Source organism: Mizuhopecten yessoensis, unplaced genomic scaffold (assembly GCF_002113885.1).
Source record: "Mizuhopecten yessoensis strain PY_sf001 unplaced genomic scaffold, ASM211388v2 scaffold11185, whole genome shotgun sequence".
In the NCBI taxonomy this organism is placed as follows: Eukaryota; Metazoa; Mollusca; class Bivalvia; order Pectinida; family Pectinidae; genus Mizuhopecten; species Mizuhopecten yessoensis.
The window spans coordinates 1,636,028-1,656,413 of NW_018408922.1; the positions used below are offsets into that span (position 1 = coordinate 1,636,028).

General features: G+C 37.3%; 2 protein-coding genes across 2 annotated transcripts in view; one reads left to right on the plus strand and one right to left on the minus strand.

Annotated features, from left to right (window-relative positions):
• The window catches only part of LOC110440553, a 33,914-nt gene extending 17,164 nt beyond the window's left edge, over nt 1-16,750 (plus strand). The window contains exon 3 of the mRNA XM_021483694.1: nt 14,132-16,750. Coding sequence (XP_021339369.1) covers nt 14,132-14,293 — 162 coding nt within the window. The 3' untranslated portion in view covers nt 14,294-16,750. The remainder of the gene's footprint in view (nt 1-14,131) is intronic.
• A 1,610-nt stretch (nt 16,751-18,360) lies between these two features.
• The window catches only part of LOC110440555 (mammalian ependymin-related protein 1-like), a 6,313-nt gene continuing 4,287 nt past the window's right edge, over nt 18,361-20,386 (minus strand). The window contains exon 6 of the mRNA XM_021483697.1: nt 18,361-18,500. Within this exon, the coding sequence (XP_021339372.1) occupies nt 18,428-18,500 (73 nt within the window). The 3' untranslated portion in view covers nt 18,361-18,427. The remainder of the gene's footprint in view (nt 18,501-20,386) is intronic.

Consider the following 20,386-nt stretch of genomic DNA (forward strand, 5'->3'; position numbering starts at 1 on the left):
ATAGTTTTAGCTCACCTGGCCCGAAGGGCCATGTGAGCTTATGCCGTCGTCCGTCGTCCGTCCGTCAGCTTTTTCTTTTAAACGACTTCTTCTGAAGAACTGGAGGACCTAGTATGTACATGGGATGGAGTGCTATAAACTGTCCTCATTAAAATGACGTTGACCTAGTTTCAAGGTCACAGGGGTCAAATATGCCAAAAACTTGAAACAACAGTATCCTAAGAACCCTTTGGACTAGAGTCATGATACTTGGGTATATCATGTAGACCAGCAGTGCAAATATTTTCCTTTATAACAGTAATGAGGTAAAATGTCAACTTTAAGTGTTAGTCGGGTGTCAAATGTCAACATGGGTTAAAAGCTCTAACAATCTTCTTCCCAAGTTCCATAAGGCCCAGGGTCATACTATTTGGCCAGTAGGTAACTGTGATGGAATGCTATAAAGGATCCGCATTAAAATGACCTGGACCTTCTTTAAAGGTGACAGGGGTCAAATATGTTAAAAACTTCAAACAACAATATCCTTAGAACCATTTGAACTAGAGTCCTGATACTTGAGTATGTTATGTAGAGCAGCAGTGCGAATCTTTTTCTCTATTATAGTAATGAGGTCAAAGGTCAACTTTAAGTGCTAGTCAGGGGTCAAATGTCAACATGGGTTAAAAGCTTTAACAATCTTCTTCTCAAGTTCCATAAGGCCAGGTTCATGATATTTGGCCAGTAGGTACTTGGGATGGAGTGCTATAAATTTTCCTCATTAAGATAACTTTGACCTAGTTTCAAGGTCACAGGGGTCAAATATGTAAAAAAAAAACACCATTAAACGAAGATTTGGTGTAGGTCATGATATATGGGTATCTTATGTAGACCAGCAATGCGAATCTTTTTCTTAATTGCAGTAATGAGGTCAAATGTCAACACTTTTAATGCTAGCGGGAGTCAAAGGTCAACGTCGGTTAAAAGCTTCATAATTACAATTTCAAACAACAATATCTTGAAGCATTTAAGAGATGTTAAAATGTCTTGTGTTCTAGATACCAAATTTGGTCTGAAGTTACCTTTATGTCAGTTTCATGTAACAAAAGGAACAGGTGAGCGATACCGGCCCTCTGGGCCTCTTGTTAATATATATCATTATTGGGGGTGGTATTTTTACCGAAAAATGGTCTAAACCCGAAAACTTATAAAACTACTCGGAGCACCTCAGTTTAGGTCCAAACCTACTGTAGCTATAACAAATTATCAGGCCCCATGTGCGAGTGATTGCCACATTGACTTTTTGTCGACAAAAACACAGGAGGAGAGCGTTCCATATTTTGACAGTGTGATCTTCTCAGTGATGGAATTCTTCTAGCAAGTTCCCGATAACTAAACACGGAATCGATAACAACCATCGCCGAATGTAGTACCACGGGATGGTAGCACGTCCCGCGAACTTTTCATGACACAGAAAGTAATTAAAGATAGCGCCACGGAACTCTTGTGCATGACATTAGAGTGAAATTTAGATAGATTTATTGACTTCCGGTTTCGCTTTGAATATTTCGATTCGTATGCAAATTATTCATTGAGCTTGTACAGGAGACGATTTAGCTATTGTTTATTAACTGATGTACGTGATGCTTTAATAAAAATTGTTAAAGCGAACTAGATATAGTTATAAAGCAGGGGGGAGGGGGAGGGTGGCCCAGGAATTATGTTTGGGTGTTGCCCAAAATTTTAAACTCAATAAAAGATTTTTTTTGCACTTATCTAGAAATAATAAATTAGAATTTTCGTGTCGGCTGTACATGTATACTACTTTGGCACCCAAACAATATATAGAACTTGATTATTTCTGAGATTGTGACAATTATAATTTCCCTGCTGGCCGAGCGAGGCGAAGTTTTTTTTCTTCTGAAGATACAATACCACGGATTTAGATTGCAATTCTGTGGTCAAACAGATCGAGTGAGGTATAGAATAGTTTTCTATGTTTGCTGTATTATTCTAGGTTATATTTTATAACATAGAGTATTTATATTTTATGATGGCCGAGCGCAGCCAGTGTTTATTTTCTAAACAATGGTAAAAATGTAGGTTTTCTGTTAAAATGTTGATGTTTGTGTCATGTCTTCATGTGCACGTAGTTTAGGCGAGCATTTTGGCGATTAATTATTGATTTATTTTGTCATGTATTTTGGATATTATTCAACTGATCAAGTGCATCGTGCTGTATTGTCTTTGACATTTTTGAAATTTATATTTTCTAATTGGTATACTTATTCACTCCTGGTGATGGGGAACATGAAACCATAGGTGAAAATACAGGTAAATGTATCCATTTGGGGTTTTTTGATATTCATAGTTGATCTACTACCATCTGTCATTATAATTCTTTACAAATAAAATGGAATATTTCTCTGATGAAAGTAGACATAAGTTCTCAATTATAATATTTATTACAATACCATCTACATCATTTTGAAACAGACTATAACCAAATTGTGATCAGGTGTGAAAATTGAAATGTATGCTAGGTGAGACCAGGTATTTTAGAAATGTATGTATGCTAGGTGAGACTAAACCTATAATTTACTTTTGGACACAGAAAAAAGGGTGTTGCCCGGGCAACTAGGGCAACACCCCTGGGTCCGCCACTGAAATAAATAGAAAAGACTGTAGATAAATTTGTGCTTGCGATGGTTTAGTCGAACACATTTTTGCTGTTGAATAACGCTGACATGAACAATCCAAAGTGTTTCATGAGCCCGTACAGCGAACAAAACAATCAAACTACTAGTAATTGGTGAACATTTTATCCATGTACATTGTATATCATCATGTATTAATTACTCTCCAAAATCATAAAGTTAAAGATGTTTGATACGTATAACAAACTCTTCCGGTGAGGACAGGCAATGCACAACATTTTATCTTGGCCGCCATCGTTTATCGCGATCGAAACGGTTGAACCGGTTTGACCAGAGTTGTTCGTTTAAGAAATAAGGTCGGACCTAGTAATCTGATGCTGCTTCCAGACGAACCTTGACAAAGCCTTGCAAGGCCTGCATAAACATTTGCAGGTCCTTCGGGGTTCATACCCGAACATGTTACATTTAAAAACAGACAAACCGTATGATCCGTATACTATACACGATTATTATATGCATGAACATTTCTCGCAATCACATTGGTCGGTTCCTATACACGTGACCAGTCCTCAAAAATCATGTAGACTGGTTATCCGGTGAATATCGATTTCTAAATATAGCCTGTATGGAAATTCCCCGGAACCTGTCGTAGCGCATGCGCAGTTAGACTGGAACGCGATCTGTCAGACGACATCAGAGGATGGCTGCTGGCGAACGCTTCTCCTCCGTTAGGAAAATTACCAAAACTACTCGAGGATAAAGATGCTGTTAACGTAAAAAAAGGCTATTGAACACGCAGTGCATTTTCTCCATGCTTACCTTAAGAAAAAGAATCGAGACGATGCCTTCGAAAGCTTCAATGCTGAACTGTTGTATTTAAACCTGGCTAAATTTTACACGGAGGCTCGCGTACAATAATCAGAACCTGTGTGTGGTTTTTTTTAATTCAATTTTATTGTTGAAGCATATAATAAAACAGTTATGGGCTTTTGTGCTGGTAAATATGATGTGATATGAACCTGAAAGAGTGATATTGACTGAGGCGAAGTCCATAATTGTATAATAGGCCCATGGTCTAATGGCCTACCATTGCCATTAATCAGTTAATACTAAATATACATAGCACCAGTAGAATTCAGTTATGTCCGTTGAAATATTTTGGTAAAGATATCCGAAGACTTCTGTTGGCGGCAAGAGATAATCCCGTGCACATATCAGGAACTGACCTCAGTAACTGACCACTAACGTGTATTTGACCGAGTCTTCCGCAAACATCAGGGCATATGGGTTCACGTGGGGCGGGGGGCTTACATGACGACAATTGGGCTACGTACACGAATCGGAGAACTTCATGCGTGTCTATCCAAAATGGCTGGATTTCCCAAGGGATAGCGATCCTGCATTCATCGACAGATTGCATTTTATCGACTTCTCTCGAGAGAACTTTTCTATATTGACCTGATTGAATCTGTCAGACAAAAGAACTACGTATATCACTGGTAAGTATGGGTCCGCTAAATATGACATTTTTAGCATCTTCATGTACCATAACACGCACTCATGGTAGACGCATTGCGTCATTTGATTAATCGACTTGGAAAACGTACGTGAAAAGGGCGTGGCATTTGAATCTGTTGTTATTATTTGAAGCAGGGATGAGGAGTCAGAGGATATCATCAATGGGTTAATGGCGCTTACTTGTTCAATACATACCAAAAAAACTTACTGCACGACCGTTTGAACGGAACATGTTATTCTGGGAATCGTTTTGCAATAATTGACGAAAGTAGCACATTTTCCTATCTGGCGGGATTGCTCTGTCCTCTGTGGAGTAATATAACCCAAGGCATTCGTACAGACAGTACCTTGAACTTCTCATCGACCAGGGCGCCACCTGTCTGTGGTGTGGACGATAAGGAAAGGTAACTCTACCCTGTTATGCATGTCTGACCTCTTTTGGTGTTGTGCTGGTAACTGATGTAACTATCATGTTGATAAGTATCGATCTACTTTAGACCAATTGTTGATGTTGTCTGAGTATGTTTGCACGTATTTTATATGGATGTTTTTAATCTTAGCGCATGCCGATTTGTGGGGACATGGTTGAGAAAATTACTATGATTTTTTCTTGTTTTCTAAATGGCTTTTCTGTTTATCAATATAAGTTACACAATCTTCATGGACTTGTAACATATATCGACCCAAGGGATTCATTATACCTTTTTCATTATACCTTATACCGTGTTCATTTTTTTCAGTACGCCTGACTAGAAGAGACAAATATTAGCTTGCGCTGTAGCGCGTCGTCCGTCGTCTTTGAAGAGCCTACTTGTTTAGAACGGCTAAAGGGATGTTGACCTAAATGTTGCATGGGAAACTAGTTCATTGTTATAATGATATTTGTATGGAACATCCCTAGGCTAAGAATTAAACGTTGTAAAAATGGCGGATGCGGGTTCTTGGGACAAAGAGAATTGACTCAAAAATGTCTTCTAATTTGGCATAGACAATTTCATTTTGTTATAATCATATCTCATAACCCAACGTCGTACAATATCCCCTTCATAGCCTAACCTAGTGATATGTATTTAATATGGCCCAATAAATAACCAGAGATGGTCGACCATGGTCTCAAGACAAGGGGGAACTTTTGAACTTCTATCATTCAAATAACAAAAGGTAAAAGATGAGTGATGCAGGCCCAACGAGCCTTTTGTACTCATGGATCCGCGTACCACTGCTAAAAGCTGTAAGTTTCCACCGGAAATAGATTTTGCCAGCATGACTTTAGCTTTCATTACTTATTTCTGAAAAGAAAATCATACCTTGCGGGGCTTTCATGAAAATTAAAAGATTTGAACTTTAAACAAAATATAATCAACAAAATGTTCTGTATGTGGAAAAAAAATCCCTCTGGACTAGACCGCGATTCGAACCCTGGACTTAAATTGTTATGATATGATTCTAACCAACCGACGTAGCAGGTGAACGGAAGTGTCCTGGCCCGTCTGTGCTAAATTTGTATCCAAAGCGAAATTAAGGACTGGTCACTTTATATACCAAATACCACAGTGTAGTGGGGCAGGGATCCTTAACATATGTTTCAGGAACTATTGATCATAATGCGATACGTTGAGAACAAACGCTAACGTGAAGTGAATGCATGCTGTATTGAATGACTATATTGCCTAAGCTACAGCCCGTGTTGTGTGGATACCGACAACGTTTGGTATTAGGTCATTGATGGTGAGGTTAGTGGGAGACCGGATAGCCTAGCATGTTTATGGGTTATAAGTTGGCTTGCGTGAAAGTCTGATGAACAACGAGGCTAAGTAGAAATGGGCGTTATCAACGCCTGCAGCGACAAAACGTCATAACGCTGTAACAATGTATGCTAAATCTGTTATTAAGTAAGAACACTTTGATGTTAAAGTGTCATGTTGTGAATTTCAAGAAGATCCTTTATTGCAACAATTAAGCTTTCAGGTATCTTGGAGTAAAAGCCATACAAGTTACTTTGTGAGGCTGTAAAAATTAAGGCATGTTAATTTTGAAGAATTAATAACAACATGACCTGTATGTTTCCGATCTACGAAAGTCTATCAGGACGTCATTTACCCGGGTAGTTCTATCAGTATGTTAGTAATCCGGATCGTTGCATCATCTGGAACGTCAGATCTCTCGAGCTCGACGTCAGTTTTCCAGATCGTTCTATCATGACGTAGTCCGGATCATTGTATAAGGCTGTCAGTTATCCGGATAGTTGTATCAGGACGTAATCCGGATCATTGTATCGTAATGTCAGTTATCTGGATATTTGTATCATGACGTCAATTATCCGGATAGTTGTATCAGGACATTTGACATCATAGCGTCGATTATTCGGATAGTTGTATCAGGACGTTTGACATCAAGATGACAATTAGATAGTTGTATCAGGACGTTTGACATCAAGACGACAATTATCCGGATAGTTGTATCAGGACGTTTGACATCAAGACGACAGTTGTACAGAGTGTTGTATCAGGACGTTTGACATCAAGACGACAGTTGTACAGATTGTTGTATGAGGACGTTTGACATCAAGACGACAGTTGTACAGATTGTTGTACATTGTATCTGGACGTTTGACATCAAGACGACAGTTGTACAGATTTTTGTATCTGGACGTTTGACATCAAGACGACAGTTGTACAGATTGTTTTGTCAAGACGTCAGTTTTCCGGTTAGTTTTGACGTCATTGTTCACAGGGCTTACAGACTAAGTTTTGCCAACACCTAGTATGTTTTATTCTGTCTTGGAGAATGGTGATAAAACTGTTTATAGAGTAACGACATCGTTAATTTTCGTACTGCATTAATCGCATAATAAAACACAAAATTAAAATAGATGTAATAAAAAATACTTTGGAATGAGCGTAAATATAGAACTGGGAGATTTTCTAGCCAAGTTATTGCGGTTTTTTTCGTTATTCGACCCGAAAAAAATGTTCTTGCCTCTTGAAGAATCGATTAGAAAACATTGAGTCATACGGTTCGCGACATTATTTTCGTCTCGACGGGCCTCCTCCTAGAGAGCTCGTGTGTGTTAGCTCGTGTGTGATTCATGTCCTGCCTGCAGTGTTTCAAAGAGGACGACATGGCGCATGCATTATGTATTGCTCAGCGTCAGGAATAAACAGTTGATCGACGCTACATCCTGTCAGTGACAGACATCCGCTAGTGCACTTTGCAATGTAATTTCTTTACAACTATAACGGATCTGGTCAGAGGAAATATAACTTAATGAATAATATATATACCATTTATGTAATTTACTATATAACTGGCAGAATTACTCGAAAGCGCTTTACAGGACGTGTATAATAATCGTCTAGATTCGCAGAAGCATCTGCACAATGGTATGAGCAATGCAGGTCGTTGATTATCGTGTTAATCGTGACCGAAGGGTGGCGGGTTCGAGTCACGGCACGGCACTGTGTTGTATCTTTGTTCCAGTCTACTCAGCTGTAAATGAGTACGTGGTTGGGCAGTGCTAGAACTGTAGAATGCTAGCTGTTAGCGCCGAAATGGCAGCTCCGGCTGTATGCTCCCCAGGGAGTTGATAAAAGGTATAGGCTGGTTGCAAAGGCCCTATAACCACGGATAATAATTTGTGAACCGCTTTGAGACGACCTACGAACTAGGTTGTGATTAAGCGGTATATAAGAACCTCTAATTATTATTATTATTAATATAAGCTGACATGGTATTCACAATAAGCCAAGTGAGGTTTAACAAACCTTCTTGCACTTGTCAGGGAGTTTCGATTTTCTGGAAGCATAAACCATTTTACAAAGAGGCTACTATCGTTCCAAAAACAACGGTTTTCATCGGTCACACTACCAGAAATTTGGAACACATATTAAGGATTCTGGCGCCGACATCCCGGTGGTCGTGACGGCTGACAAAGAGTGAGAGCGCCTGTAAATACTGAGGAGCTATTATAACATTAGGGATCTTCTTACCATTGCTAAAAAAACTGTAATTACGCACTGGAAAGTATTTTTCAATCATGGCAACTGTGTAGCTTTGATAAATCATTTCTGAAAAGAAAAATTATCACTAGCGAGACTTTCAAAATATGATTATAAAATGAAATACACAAAATATAACCAGTAACAGTATGTTAAAATTCAGCGGGGCTAGACCGGGAATCGAACTCTGGACTTCAGATTGTTAGCCATTGTATTTTCGCTCTGGCACAACAGAGCTATAGTCTCGTTCAACCAGACTCTTGTTGTCAACGCAAGCTACGCCAAACAGAAAATTAACTTACGCAGTGATCAAGGATGTGGTTGAACGAGACTAAACTGAGCTACAGAACAAAAAAAGCTTTGTCAAACAAGAACTAAAGGTGGGACGTGGTAAAAATGCACTAAGCCTAAGTTTTGTCAAACGACAATCAAACATGAGTTGAACAACGGAACAAGCGATTAAAAGTAATATGAACGAAAGGCTTATTGCCAAACAAGTATTCATTATCTGTTTTGTTAAACAGACTTCCGAAACGACAAGATTAATATGCAGATATTCATTTTTTAAATGACAAGATATATTTACAGATATAAAACGGAAATGAAATTTCCTTAATGTGACAGTACTATAGAGTGCAGTGGTTGAAGGGAAATTGTGAAAATGCTTTTTTACGTCAAGTTAACGTAAATATGTTGATTTTTGACAGATTCATGTAAATATGTTAACATTTTCATCTTACACGGTTTAATAGTGGTGGAAATTGGAAATGCTCACCCGTGTCTTGTTGTTCAGAATAAGTTTTACTTGTAGATTGTGATATTTTTCCTTGTCGAAGTTGTTAATTTTTATAGTTGTCAAACTTTCCTGATTTTAAGCAATGAACGATCCGTTCGTTGGTAGCCCTGCACACATGCGTAGAACACATTATGTTGGGTGCCGAATCACGGAGGTCAGGCACGCTCACCATTCCGGAACACCAGGTTTACGCCTCTGGTTTTTATAGTCTCCCTTCTGTTTTGATGTCCCTTCGATCCATGTTGACTTGTTTTGTAGCGATTATGTTTTCTGTGTTGACGCAGATATATATATATATATATTAATGTTTTATTAGTTTTTGACTCACAAAACTTATCTATTTCAACTGTTCTGAAAATACCCAAAATAGGATTTGCCTAGAATCGGTTTTGAATTCGAAAAATCATATACATATCTTAACAACTGTCATATTTAATCTTATGAATTATTCATTAATAGAGCGACTTGATGTCCTTTGATATCATACAGCTGTAATGAGTTACCTAAAAATAAAAATAAAATAAAAAAAAAAATAAGTTCAAATGTACGTGTCATGTATTGTTATTTCAAAAACATAAATTTCATCAGAAATTTAGTACTGGAAATGTCGAAAAGATTAAAAATTTCTGCAAAATTTCATTTGAAAAATTAAACCGCTTTGAAACGAACAGAAAATTAAACGCGTAATGGACTTGCTAAGATAATCAGGGTTTCTTTATAGAATGTGACATTTATCATTTCGTTGTTCAATTGACAGTTAGTTTGAACTTGAGATGCATGTGGTTTAAACATAGGATCGTTGTGGATAGAAAACGAAATTAGAAATTCTATTTATCTAATAATGAATTTTTAAAGAAAAGAATGTGTATGTGTATCCCTTTTTAATCAACATAACTGAAAGTCACTCGAACAGTGTGATATCATTTCTGTAAGCTACAAATTAATTTAGAACAGAGGCGTCCGTTATTGCTACTCGGCGGTACCGGAAATTACACTGTACCTCAGATTCCAGCCTCACTCTCAACGCTGCCAGGAATTGCAGGGTCTTTTCTTTAAAGCTCAAAATATGTTTCTAAATATACAGTACATGTGTTTTACGTCGGGTCCCGCCGACATGTTTTATGGTTTCTCGTTAAAGAGAAGGAATTGAAAAGAAAGCTACGCCAATCAAAGTGATTATATCTGCACTCTCGTTGTTCAACGCAAGTTACTGCTGCAGTAACAAAGATGATTAATTCCGTTTAACATTCCCCCAGTTTTATAATCGCTGAAGATAAAACGAATCCTCTTAGTTAAATTGAATTTGTGAGCGAGATGGAATGGAGAGGAGAGACCCGACCCAGAAACCTGTTATTGCATGTGTCTGGCATGATGTACAGGTTGTACAAGGAGTGTTATCGGGCGGCAAATGAACTGTTAACATTTCAAAGTCAAGTTAAGTGAGATCACGAATAAGTGAAGAGCACAGATTCGTGAGATTACAGTGGCGAGTGAAGTTTCGAGAGGTTACATGGGTTACAGGGATTCGAAAGGTTTCATGGGTTACAGGGATTCGAGAGGTTACATGGGTTAGTGAGGTAGTGAAGTTTCGAGAGGTTACATGAGTTACAGGGATTCGAGAGGTTACATGAGTTACAGGAATTCGAGAGGTTACATGGGTTACAGGGATGCGAAAAGTTTCATGGGTTACAGGGATTCGAGAGGTTACATGAGTTACAGGGATTCGAGAGGTTACATGAATTACAGGGATTCGAGCGGTTACATGGGTTACAGGGATTCGAGAGGTAACATGGGTTACAGGGATTCGAGAGGTTACATGGGCGAGTGAAGTTACATGGATTAGAGAGATTACATGAGTTACAGGGATTCGAGAGGTTACATGAGATACAGGAATTCGAGAGGTTACATGGGTTACAGGGATACGAGAGGTAACATGAGTTACAGGGATTCGAGAGGTTACATGAATTACAGGGATTCGAGCGGTTACATGGGTTACAGGGATTCGAGAGGTTGCATGGGTTACAAGGATTCGAGAGGTTACATGAGTTACAGTGATTCGAGAGGTTACATGAGTTACAGGAATTCGAGAGGTTACATGGGTTACAGGGATTCTAGAGGTTTCATGAGTTACAGGGATTCGAGAGGTTACATGAATTACAGGGATTCGAGAGGTTACATGAGTTACAGTGATTCGAGAGGTTACATGAGTTACAGGGAGTCGAGAGGTTACATGAGTTACATGGATTCGAGAGGTTACATGGGTTACAGGGATACGAGAGGTTACATGAGTTACAGGGATTCGATAGGTTACATGAGTTACAGGAATTCGAGAGGTTACATGGGTTACAGGGATTCTAGAGGTTACATGGGTTACAGGGATTCGAGCGGTTACATGGGTTACAGGGATTCGAGAGGTTACATGGGCGAGTGAGGTTACAGGGATTCGAGAGGTTACATGGGCTAGTGAGGTTACAGGGATTCGAGAGGTTACATGAGTTACAGGGATTCGAGAGGTTACATGGGTTACAGGGATTCGAGAGGTTGCATGGGTTACAGGGATTCGAGAGGTTACATGGGCGAGTGAAGTTACATGGATTAGAGAGATTACATGAGTTACAGGGATTCGAGAGGTTACATGGGTTACAGGGATTCGAGAGGTTACATGGGCGAGTGAAGATACATGGATTAGAGAGATTACATGAGTTACAGGGATTCGAGAGGTTACATGGGCTAGTTAGGTTACAGGGATTCGAGAGGTTACATGAGTTACAGTGATTCGAGAGGTTACATGGGTTACAGGGATGCGAGACGTTACATGGGTTACAGGGATTCGAGAGGTTACATGGGCGAGTGAGGTTAAAGGGATTCGAGAGGTTACATGGGCTAGTGAGGTTACAGGGATTCGAGAGGTTACATGAGCGAGTGAGGTTACAGGGATTAGAGAGATTACATGAGCGAGTGAGGTTACAGGGATTCGAGAGGTTACATGGGTTAGTGAGGTTAAAGGGATTCGAGAGGTTACATGGGTAAGTGAGGTTAAAGGGATTCGAGAGGTTACATGGGTTAGTGAGGTTAGAGGAATTCGAGAGAATACTTAGGTTAGTGAGGTAGAGGGATTAGAGAGGTTACATGGGCTAGTGAGGTTACAGGCATTCGAGAGGTTACATGGGTTAGTGAGGTTAGAGGGATTCGAGAGAATACTTAGGTTAGTGAGGTTAAAGGGATTCGAGAGGTTACATGGGTTAGTGAGGTAGAGGAATTCGAGAGGTTACATGGGTTAGTGAGGTTAGAGGGATTCGTGAGAATACTTAGGTTAGTGAGGTTAAAGGGATTCGAGAGGTTACATGGGTTAGTGAGGTAGAGGGATTCGATAGATTACATTGGTTGGTGAGGTAGAGGGATTCGAGAGGTGACATGGGTTAGTGAGGTAGAGGGATTCGATAGATTAAATTGGTTGGTGAGGTAGAGGGATTCGAGAGGTTACTTAGGTTAGTGAGGTTACAGGGAAAAAGTGATGGTACAGTTATGGAGAGGTTACAGGGACGCGTGAGGTGATACGGATGAGTGAGGTTACAGTGGTTAGTGAGGTTAAAGGGATTAACGAGATTACAGGGTTTCGAGAGATTACATGGGCTACGGTCCTTATCTCGGAATCTAATTAAAAGACTAATCTTTTTGATATTCAGCATGGTGATGTGCAATAAGTTATTAAAAATGTGTAAGGTCAAGGTCACCGTTACCATACATGGAGCACATTTGTACGGTCAAGCTTAAGGCGGAGCTCTTGCTGACCTATACCATTGTTCTAGTTAATAAGGAAACCGAATGTTATTGCATTGTTAAAATTCTCAATTTCAGTATTAGCATGTTCACCTTAATTATGTTATCCGTACATGCTGTTGAGTCGACACAGTAGCGTATTGTTGGTTTACATTTGCATGTGATGTTGTAACAATATATACAGTTATTCTGCTCTTTTTAATGTTGTAGAGACGCAAATGGCGTAGCTTAAATGTTGCATGTCCTCTGTGGTTATTCTAAACGTCGTATTTCTGTTCTTATCAATGTCACCTTATGTATGGTAATGCATATGAATGTTCGCAATTGCCACTCGAAACAAATTATCTTCTCTTTGAAATATCAATTCTTATGAAACTAAAGTCTGCCGCTATGTTTCGTATTTCTAGCTTTTCATTTCTCTGCGTTTTTCTCATGTTGTCGTCAGTGTCTGCCTAGGTACCGCGTTCAAATGACGTCAGACATTGCAAGGACGTAAACCTTTAAACCAATGAAAACAATGAAGCTAACCTTTGTTGTCAGGATTGTGTATAATGTATGGCATGCTGTATACGTCCTTTTACGGCATTGGAGACGCCAGTGACAGTTAAACCGTTCCTATGTGTGATGATTGTGACATTAACTCTTTTTTACAGCTCTATGTAAACGTTATACAGTGTACAACGGTTTTCATGTTACTGCTTTTATTTCTAGTTAACCGATCAGAATATAAACAGCGCCTGCTGTTTCACTTATATTAAACATTAAGTGCTCGTCAGTGCAAAAAACACATATGTGAGACGGTGATGCCAGCAATTCTTTTACAGTTCTATGTAAAGGTCATTGAGTGCTTTTATTTTTACGGCTTGACGTCCTCCTAGTTTACCGATCAGAATATGAACAGCGCTTGTAATATTAAACATTAAGTGCTCGTCAGTGCAAAATTTACATATGTTGGATGATGATGTTAGTTACTCTTTTACAGCAACAGGTAACGGGTATTTGGCGTTTTCCATTTTACTGCTTTAAGTCCTAATTTACCGATCAGAATATAACAGCGCCCGTGATATTGCACATTAAGTGCTCGTCAGTGGAAAATTAACATATGTTACTTAAATACATATTTCTCTCAGCTAAAAAAATGAACAGGAAATACGTTTAATGTGTGTGGTTTTTTTAAACAAGACACGTTCAAAAGAAACAACATTTTGATGAGTAAAAACATCTTCTCTTTGTGAACAATACTACAGTATTAATTGGTATTGATACATTGGATGAAAGCCAGCGTCCATTACAATTCCTCATAAAAATGAAATACAAGTGTTGTAATTAAATTACAGTTACTTAATTCATTTTGAAAATCAAATTAACAACATCATTGACGTTGCCTATTTTATCTTTATTGGTAGACAGCCAAGCGAGCTAGACGTGCCGTCCGATTTGCCTGGAAGTGGACAAAGAGAGGGTTCATGGGATACGCCGGGAACATCGCGTCGGCAAGCAGCTTCCTCGTGGTATCTCGGTCTGGGCCGTACACTCGCCGGAAGTACACGAACCGGAAGTACAAGTGAGGGAATGCTGGGAGGCGACAACGGAAACAGAAAGGAGGCACACGAGTATGTGTAAATAAGAGACATCAGTAGCATGTTATTTTCAATACAAGTTGATGTAAACATTTATTAAAAATCAGATTTTCATTTAATATTTACATCTTCCTATATACTTCAAAACAAACAGTCCTCTACCGATGTTTTTATCATGTAATTATTTTATACTCTTTGGTCAATCCACGGGTATTTTGTTATTGTGAACGACTTATACAACCGGAAAGTTTCCATGAACAGATTTTGAAACTTGTGTTCCATTTACTTCTCCTTACCAAAAATAGTCCAGACATTAGTTTCCTAGACGTTAGTGTTTGACGTCAACCGCTGTTTTTACTTAAGAGAGAGAGAGTGAGCTTTTTTAAAAGCAATTACGTTTTTTCCGATGTCTTTGTTCTTTTCCTGTGACGAGTTATGTTGTAAGAAATGAGTTGAATACTTCGTTCACAATTTCAGTAAATGAGATACAAAACAATCTGAGTGCATGTGGACTAAATAAAGATAAAAAAGAATGAATGCTAACAGACCAATGAGGATGACTTACTAAATGTCATGACCTGAACGAGGTCGTGTAAAGATGACCTTTACACTAGCCAATGAAACCGTGGCATATGAAATCCTGGAAGTTAATGTACTATCGTCACGGAAATATATTAGTCTATATTTAACTTCATACTATCGTGATACATTCTTTAATGTTAATAACCTGTTATGAGTTTTGAGCGCCGCCTAACGGGCATTTGAGACGAACAATACTTGTTTCATTCATATTGAAACGAAAGTGAGAAAGTTTGGATAATAGAAGAAAATTGATGGATATATATATAGAGAGAGTATCAGTATAGCAACGTTTGTACAGTAGTCTGCCATGTGTACCGGTTTCTATGAAATCCATTTTATAATTCTTATTTTTAAATATATATATATATTATTTACAACAAAGAAATCCAAAGTAGATATATTTTAGAAGTGTGATTTTATTTATGATTCATGAAATTGTTAAATCCATATTAATTTTGTTACGGAAACTTTGTATATAATGTACGAAATATGTTTCATATTTTTTTAATTTTTCAGTAATTTTTTCTTTATTTATATTATATTTATTCTTTATTACATTCCACATGTTTCATGATCTAAATCAATTCAGGTAAAGCAAAATATTATGTGTTCCTGAAAAAAATTGATAACAACCATGTTTTACAGAATTGTGATTCATGTAGAATGGTTTCCACAATTAGTTAAAACATAATTTACCCAGTAGCTGAATGTATTCATCAAAGGTTGCATACCCAGTAAGTATGCAGCTTCCTCCACTCCTTCCTTCCCTCTCTCCTCACTCCCTTCCTTCCTTACGAGTACGTGATAGACATGATAAATGACATTATTCCTTTCTTCTTTCCTTCATTCCTTTCTTCTTCATTACTACCTTTACTACGCAAATAGATACAGTCCATCTTCTTCTTATTCACATTTAGATATCGCTCTGAATTTTCCTTCATATCCCTTCCTTCATATCCCTTCCTTCATTCATTCCTTCCTTCTTCATTCCTTAATTTTCCTACGCACATGAATACAGTATACCCTGTTCTTATTCTAGTTTTGATTACGTTCTTAATTTTTCTTCCCTCCTTCCTTTCTTCCTTCTTTTTACTACGCAAATAAATACAGTCTATGATGCTCTTATTCAAATTAACTTAACGTTTTAAGTCTTCCTTCCTTCCTTCCTTCATTTTCCTTCCCTCGTTCCTTCGTTCATTCTTCCTTCCTTCCTTCCTTCCTTCCTTCCTTATTTTCCTACGCAAATGAATACAGTCTATCTGGTTCTTATCCCAATTTACATATCGTACTACATCTATCTAGATACAAACAAATAAAAAAGGTGAAATGAGCAGTTAACATTACGCATGTTTAAATACTGACTCACCCCCACTATGCTTTCCAAGTTCACAAATACCTTACTGTCCAAATTCTCGTCCCCGAAATCCGCTACAGTAAATCCGAGTTTTAACAGTGTGATACGAGAGCCAAAAAATGGTGCTGTGAACGGCTTACGCTACCTGTTCAAGTTTATTGTTTCAGCTGTAATTAACATTCTGTTAAGTGACATGATTGCTTCACGAACAGTACTTTTCGTTGTTCATATTAATTAACAACAAAACAATTGCATTGCTTTTCCCAAGCATGTTGTGTTCATATTAAATTTAGAGGTTTCGAGGACGTTAAACACTTTGTAAGCCTTTGAACTCTGCTGAGTTTCTTAGGGAGTTTAGAAAACGACTTATAGGCAATGTTACAGTTTTTTACCTTTCTACAGATTTTTTATATATATATATATATATATATTTGTATGTTAATGTTGATAAATCGTATCAAATCTTATTTGTCTTTAAATAAAAGAATTCCTTTTTGAGGCCATAGTTTCCTATACAACAGCAGTTGTTTGCCTTATTTTTAACGTTTTAATGAGAGTTGTCGATCTTGGTACATAATTATTGGAGTTTCATGTCGGACTCTTGAAAAATTAGATAAATGCCAAAAACCTTAACCCAAACTTTGATTCAAAACTTATTTTCCGAGTTTTCGAATATGTCTGTTTCCTTTGTCAAAAAAAAAAGGTTCAAAATGCACTCAAAAAAAAGAGTTCAAAATGCACTCTTAAGCACTCTTTATCTGACAAAGGAAGCACACGTTTTCGAAAGCTCCCAAAATAAGTTTTCAATAAAAGTTTATGTTCAAAACAAAGTTAGCTTTTATCTAAAGTACATTGTTATGTACAGATATTAGATGTCTGGCGTGGGGCCAGAGCGCACTGCTAAATGAAAATGTGGAATTCTCTGACACCGTTTGGTATCGGAGAGTTTTGAGTTGCTGACAAATAAAATCTATTATGACACAACACGTACCTCACATATAGGCCTATCGATTAATGAATCATTTATTGATACGATACCGTGGTCACGATACATATAGTAACAGTAGAAGCAAATAGAAAAGACATGTAAATGGCAATATTACAGCTGAAAATAGACTGGGTCCCAATGGACTTTTTACAATTAACGTCTTTCGGCGTGCATGCGCGCGCTGGAGCTGTCACTCGCCATATTTGAACAGATATGAGTGGACTAAATCAGAACCGACACAATCCGGAAAATGATGTAGGTGTATCGTTACCTCCCAAAATATTGTGTATCGTACCGTATTCAAAATATCGCGATATATCGTTGCAGCCCTAAATTGCACATTGTGTAATTTGTGTAAAATCCCAGGAAGGGTAAGATAAAAACAAAAACAACAAAAAACGAAGATTTAAAGATCCTTGACCATTTACCTGACTGGACACTTGTTAATATCGACGATGTGTTAATTAATCCCTATCTATTAATGTAGTGGAATAGCGGTGTTAAAGTCTATTAACGATTGGCATAGGGAAAGCCATTAAAAACCTTTGTTCAACTATGCGAGGGGAAAATCCAATATGAAATGGAACAAGGGAAAGTATTGCAAGGCAATCCATAGTCCCCCACCGGTAACGATTTCTGTATTTAACAAACAGTACACTTATGATTAGCTTTGGACACAGATTAAGGGTGTTGACAGGCAACTAGGGTAACACCTCCACACTGGCTATTGAAATTAAATTGGCACCAAGATTCGAAACATATACTAGACTAAGTAAATAACCAGTATTACGCTTTTTATACCAAGCCTGACCCATACACGTTACCAAGCATGCACAAACTAAAATGTCGGCGCTTCCTTAGAAACGATAATCGGAGGGATAGTCACTGGGGAACATCTCAAAACCAGAAAGAAAAGAAAAACTTAAATTTGTTTGCTCTCAATTGAAAGCTTTTTTAAAATTCCGCTTTCAGCTTAAAATGTTTCAAGACTTTGAATAAATAAAGTCTGCAAGTTGAAACTTCTTAATCTTGCGATATTAATTAAATATCTAGTCCAACAATTTTACAGACAAAAGGTGAACGACGATTGATTACATCATGTGGCTTGAATAAAAAAGATAACAAATTATACTTAATTCTTGAAAACGGTTTATTCTGAAATATCTATTTTCTACTGGTTTAAGAAATATGGATGAAGTCACGATGAATTACATTGCGGTGGAGGAACGAACGCCATAGGGTCTGATATTCCCACGGTCAAGTCGTAGTACCTAAAAGAAGAAAAACAGAATATCAAACTCTTGTAGTACCTAAAAGATGAAAAACAAAATATCAAACTCTTGTAACGCCTAAAATATCAAAAACAAACTATCAAACTCTTGTAGCGCCTAAAATATCAAAAACAAAATATCAAACTCTTGTAACGCCTAAAATATCAAAAACAAAATATCAACCTCTTGTAACGCCTAAAATATCAAAAACAAACTATCAACCTCTTGTAGCGCCTAAAATATCAAAAACAGAATAACAAACTCTTGTAGCGCCTGAAACATCAAAAACAAAATATCAATCTCTTGTAACGCCTAAAATATCAAAAACAAACTATCAACCTCTTGTAGCGCCTAAAATATCAAAAACAGAATATCAAACTCTTGTAGTACCTAAAAGATGAAAAACAAAATATCAAACTCTTGTAACGCCCAAAATATCAAAAACAAACTATCAAACTCTTGTAGCGCCTAAAATGTCAAAAACAGAATATCAAACTCTTGTAGTACCTAAAAGATGAAAAACAAAATATCAAACTCTTGTAACGCCCAAAATATCAAAAACAAACTATCAAACTCTTGTAGCGCCTAAAATGTCAAAAACAGAATATCAAACTCTTGTAACGCCTAAAATACCAAAAACAAACTATCAAACTCTTGTAGCGCCTAAAATGTCAAAAACAGAATATCAAACTCTTGTAGCGCCTGAAACATCAAAAACAGAATATCAAACTCTTGTAGCGCCTAAAACATCAAAAACAGAATATCAAACTATTGTCGTACCTACAACATCGAACACGTGTACGCCGCGTGGCGTGAATCCTTTATTTACTAAGACAATATGGCCCCGTTACTGCCCCGAAAAGTACATGCATTTATAGGAATTTCATAATCATTATAAAAGATTTGAAGCAGGTTTCTATCTAGTTGAGTGATACTCATTGAAGTGTAGACTGAGAATATTTATTAAACATGGAAGCGTTTTGTAAAAATATTTCCTTTCTGAACTTGAGTTATTATTTGTAGACTCACGAAAAAACCCATAAAATTGTGACGGAAAATGAAGCCAGGAAAATGAACTGTAAATAAAAAAGAGAAACCATGGGAAAATGAATTAACGTGTAAGACTTATTGCACGTCACGTTATTTGAACGAATTGTGACAGACGTCAAGCAGACTTTTTATCATTCTTTCATGATTGAACATCGCCATAATAAATCAGGGTTGTAACTTAGGACCTCAAAAACATACAAATATATCTATGACGTCACTTTGGCATCCTCCCTTTTGCCTCAATGGCAGATAATTGGCTTCATTTAAAAAAAACACCAACAGAAATATGAAGTAAGAAGCAAATGTTTTGAAATTTAATAATTGTTTATTTTTTCCCGTTGTACTATAATAAAACATGGCAAAATCCTTTTAACGTCCTTATCAAACGAGGTAGCAGTTATTTAGAAATACAAATATGTGTTTTGAGAAATATTGGACAGAATCCCACAATATTCACACCCTGCTCCAAAATGTGAATGCGTTACATGTTGATTTTAATTTAGAATTTCTTTTGTTTGGTAATAGTCAACTTTCGGTAGAAAACAACATAAGTATCTTTAGAAATGTGCTCATTACATCAAATCCAGCAATAGGTTTTGATAGTTATAAATACTTTTTTATTTTTTTTATTTATGTGTAAGTTGTTTTTATGTGTTTATGAAATTGCATTTCATTATTTTACCTGATTTCTTTGTTACATTGATTCTGTTCATTTTGAAATTACTCTACCGGGATGCTTGTCATGAAATTTATATAATTTTTAATTTATTCAAATGCGAATCGATTTCACAGTATACACGTTTAATTTTCTAGGTAACACCCCTCCCCTCCATCCC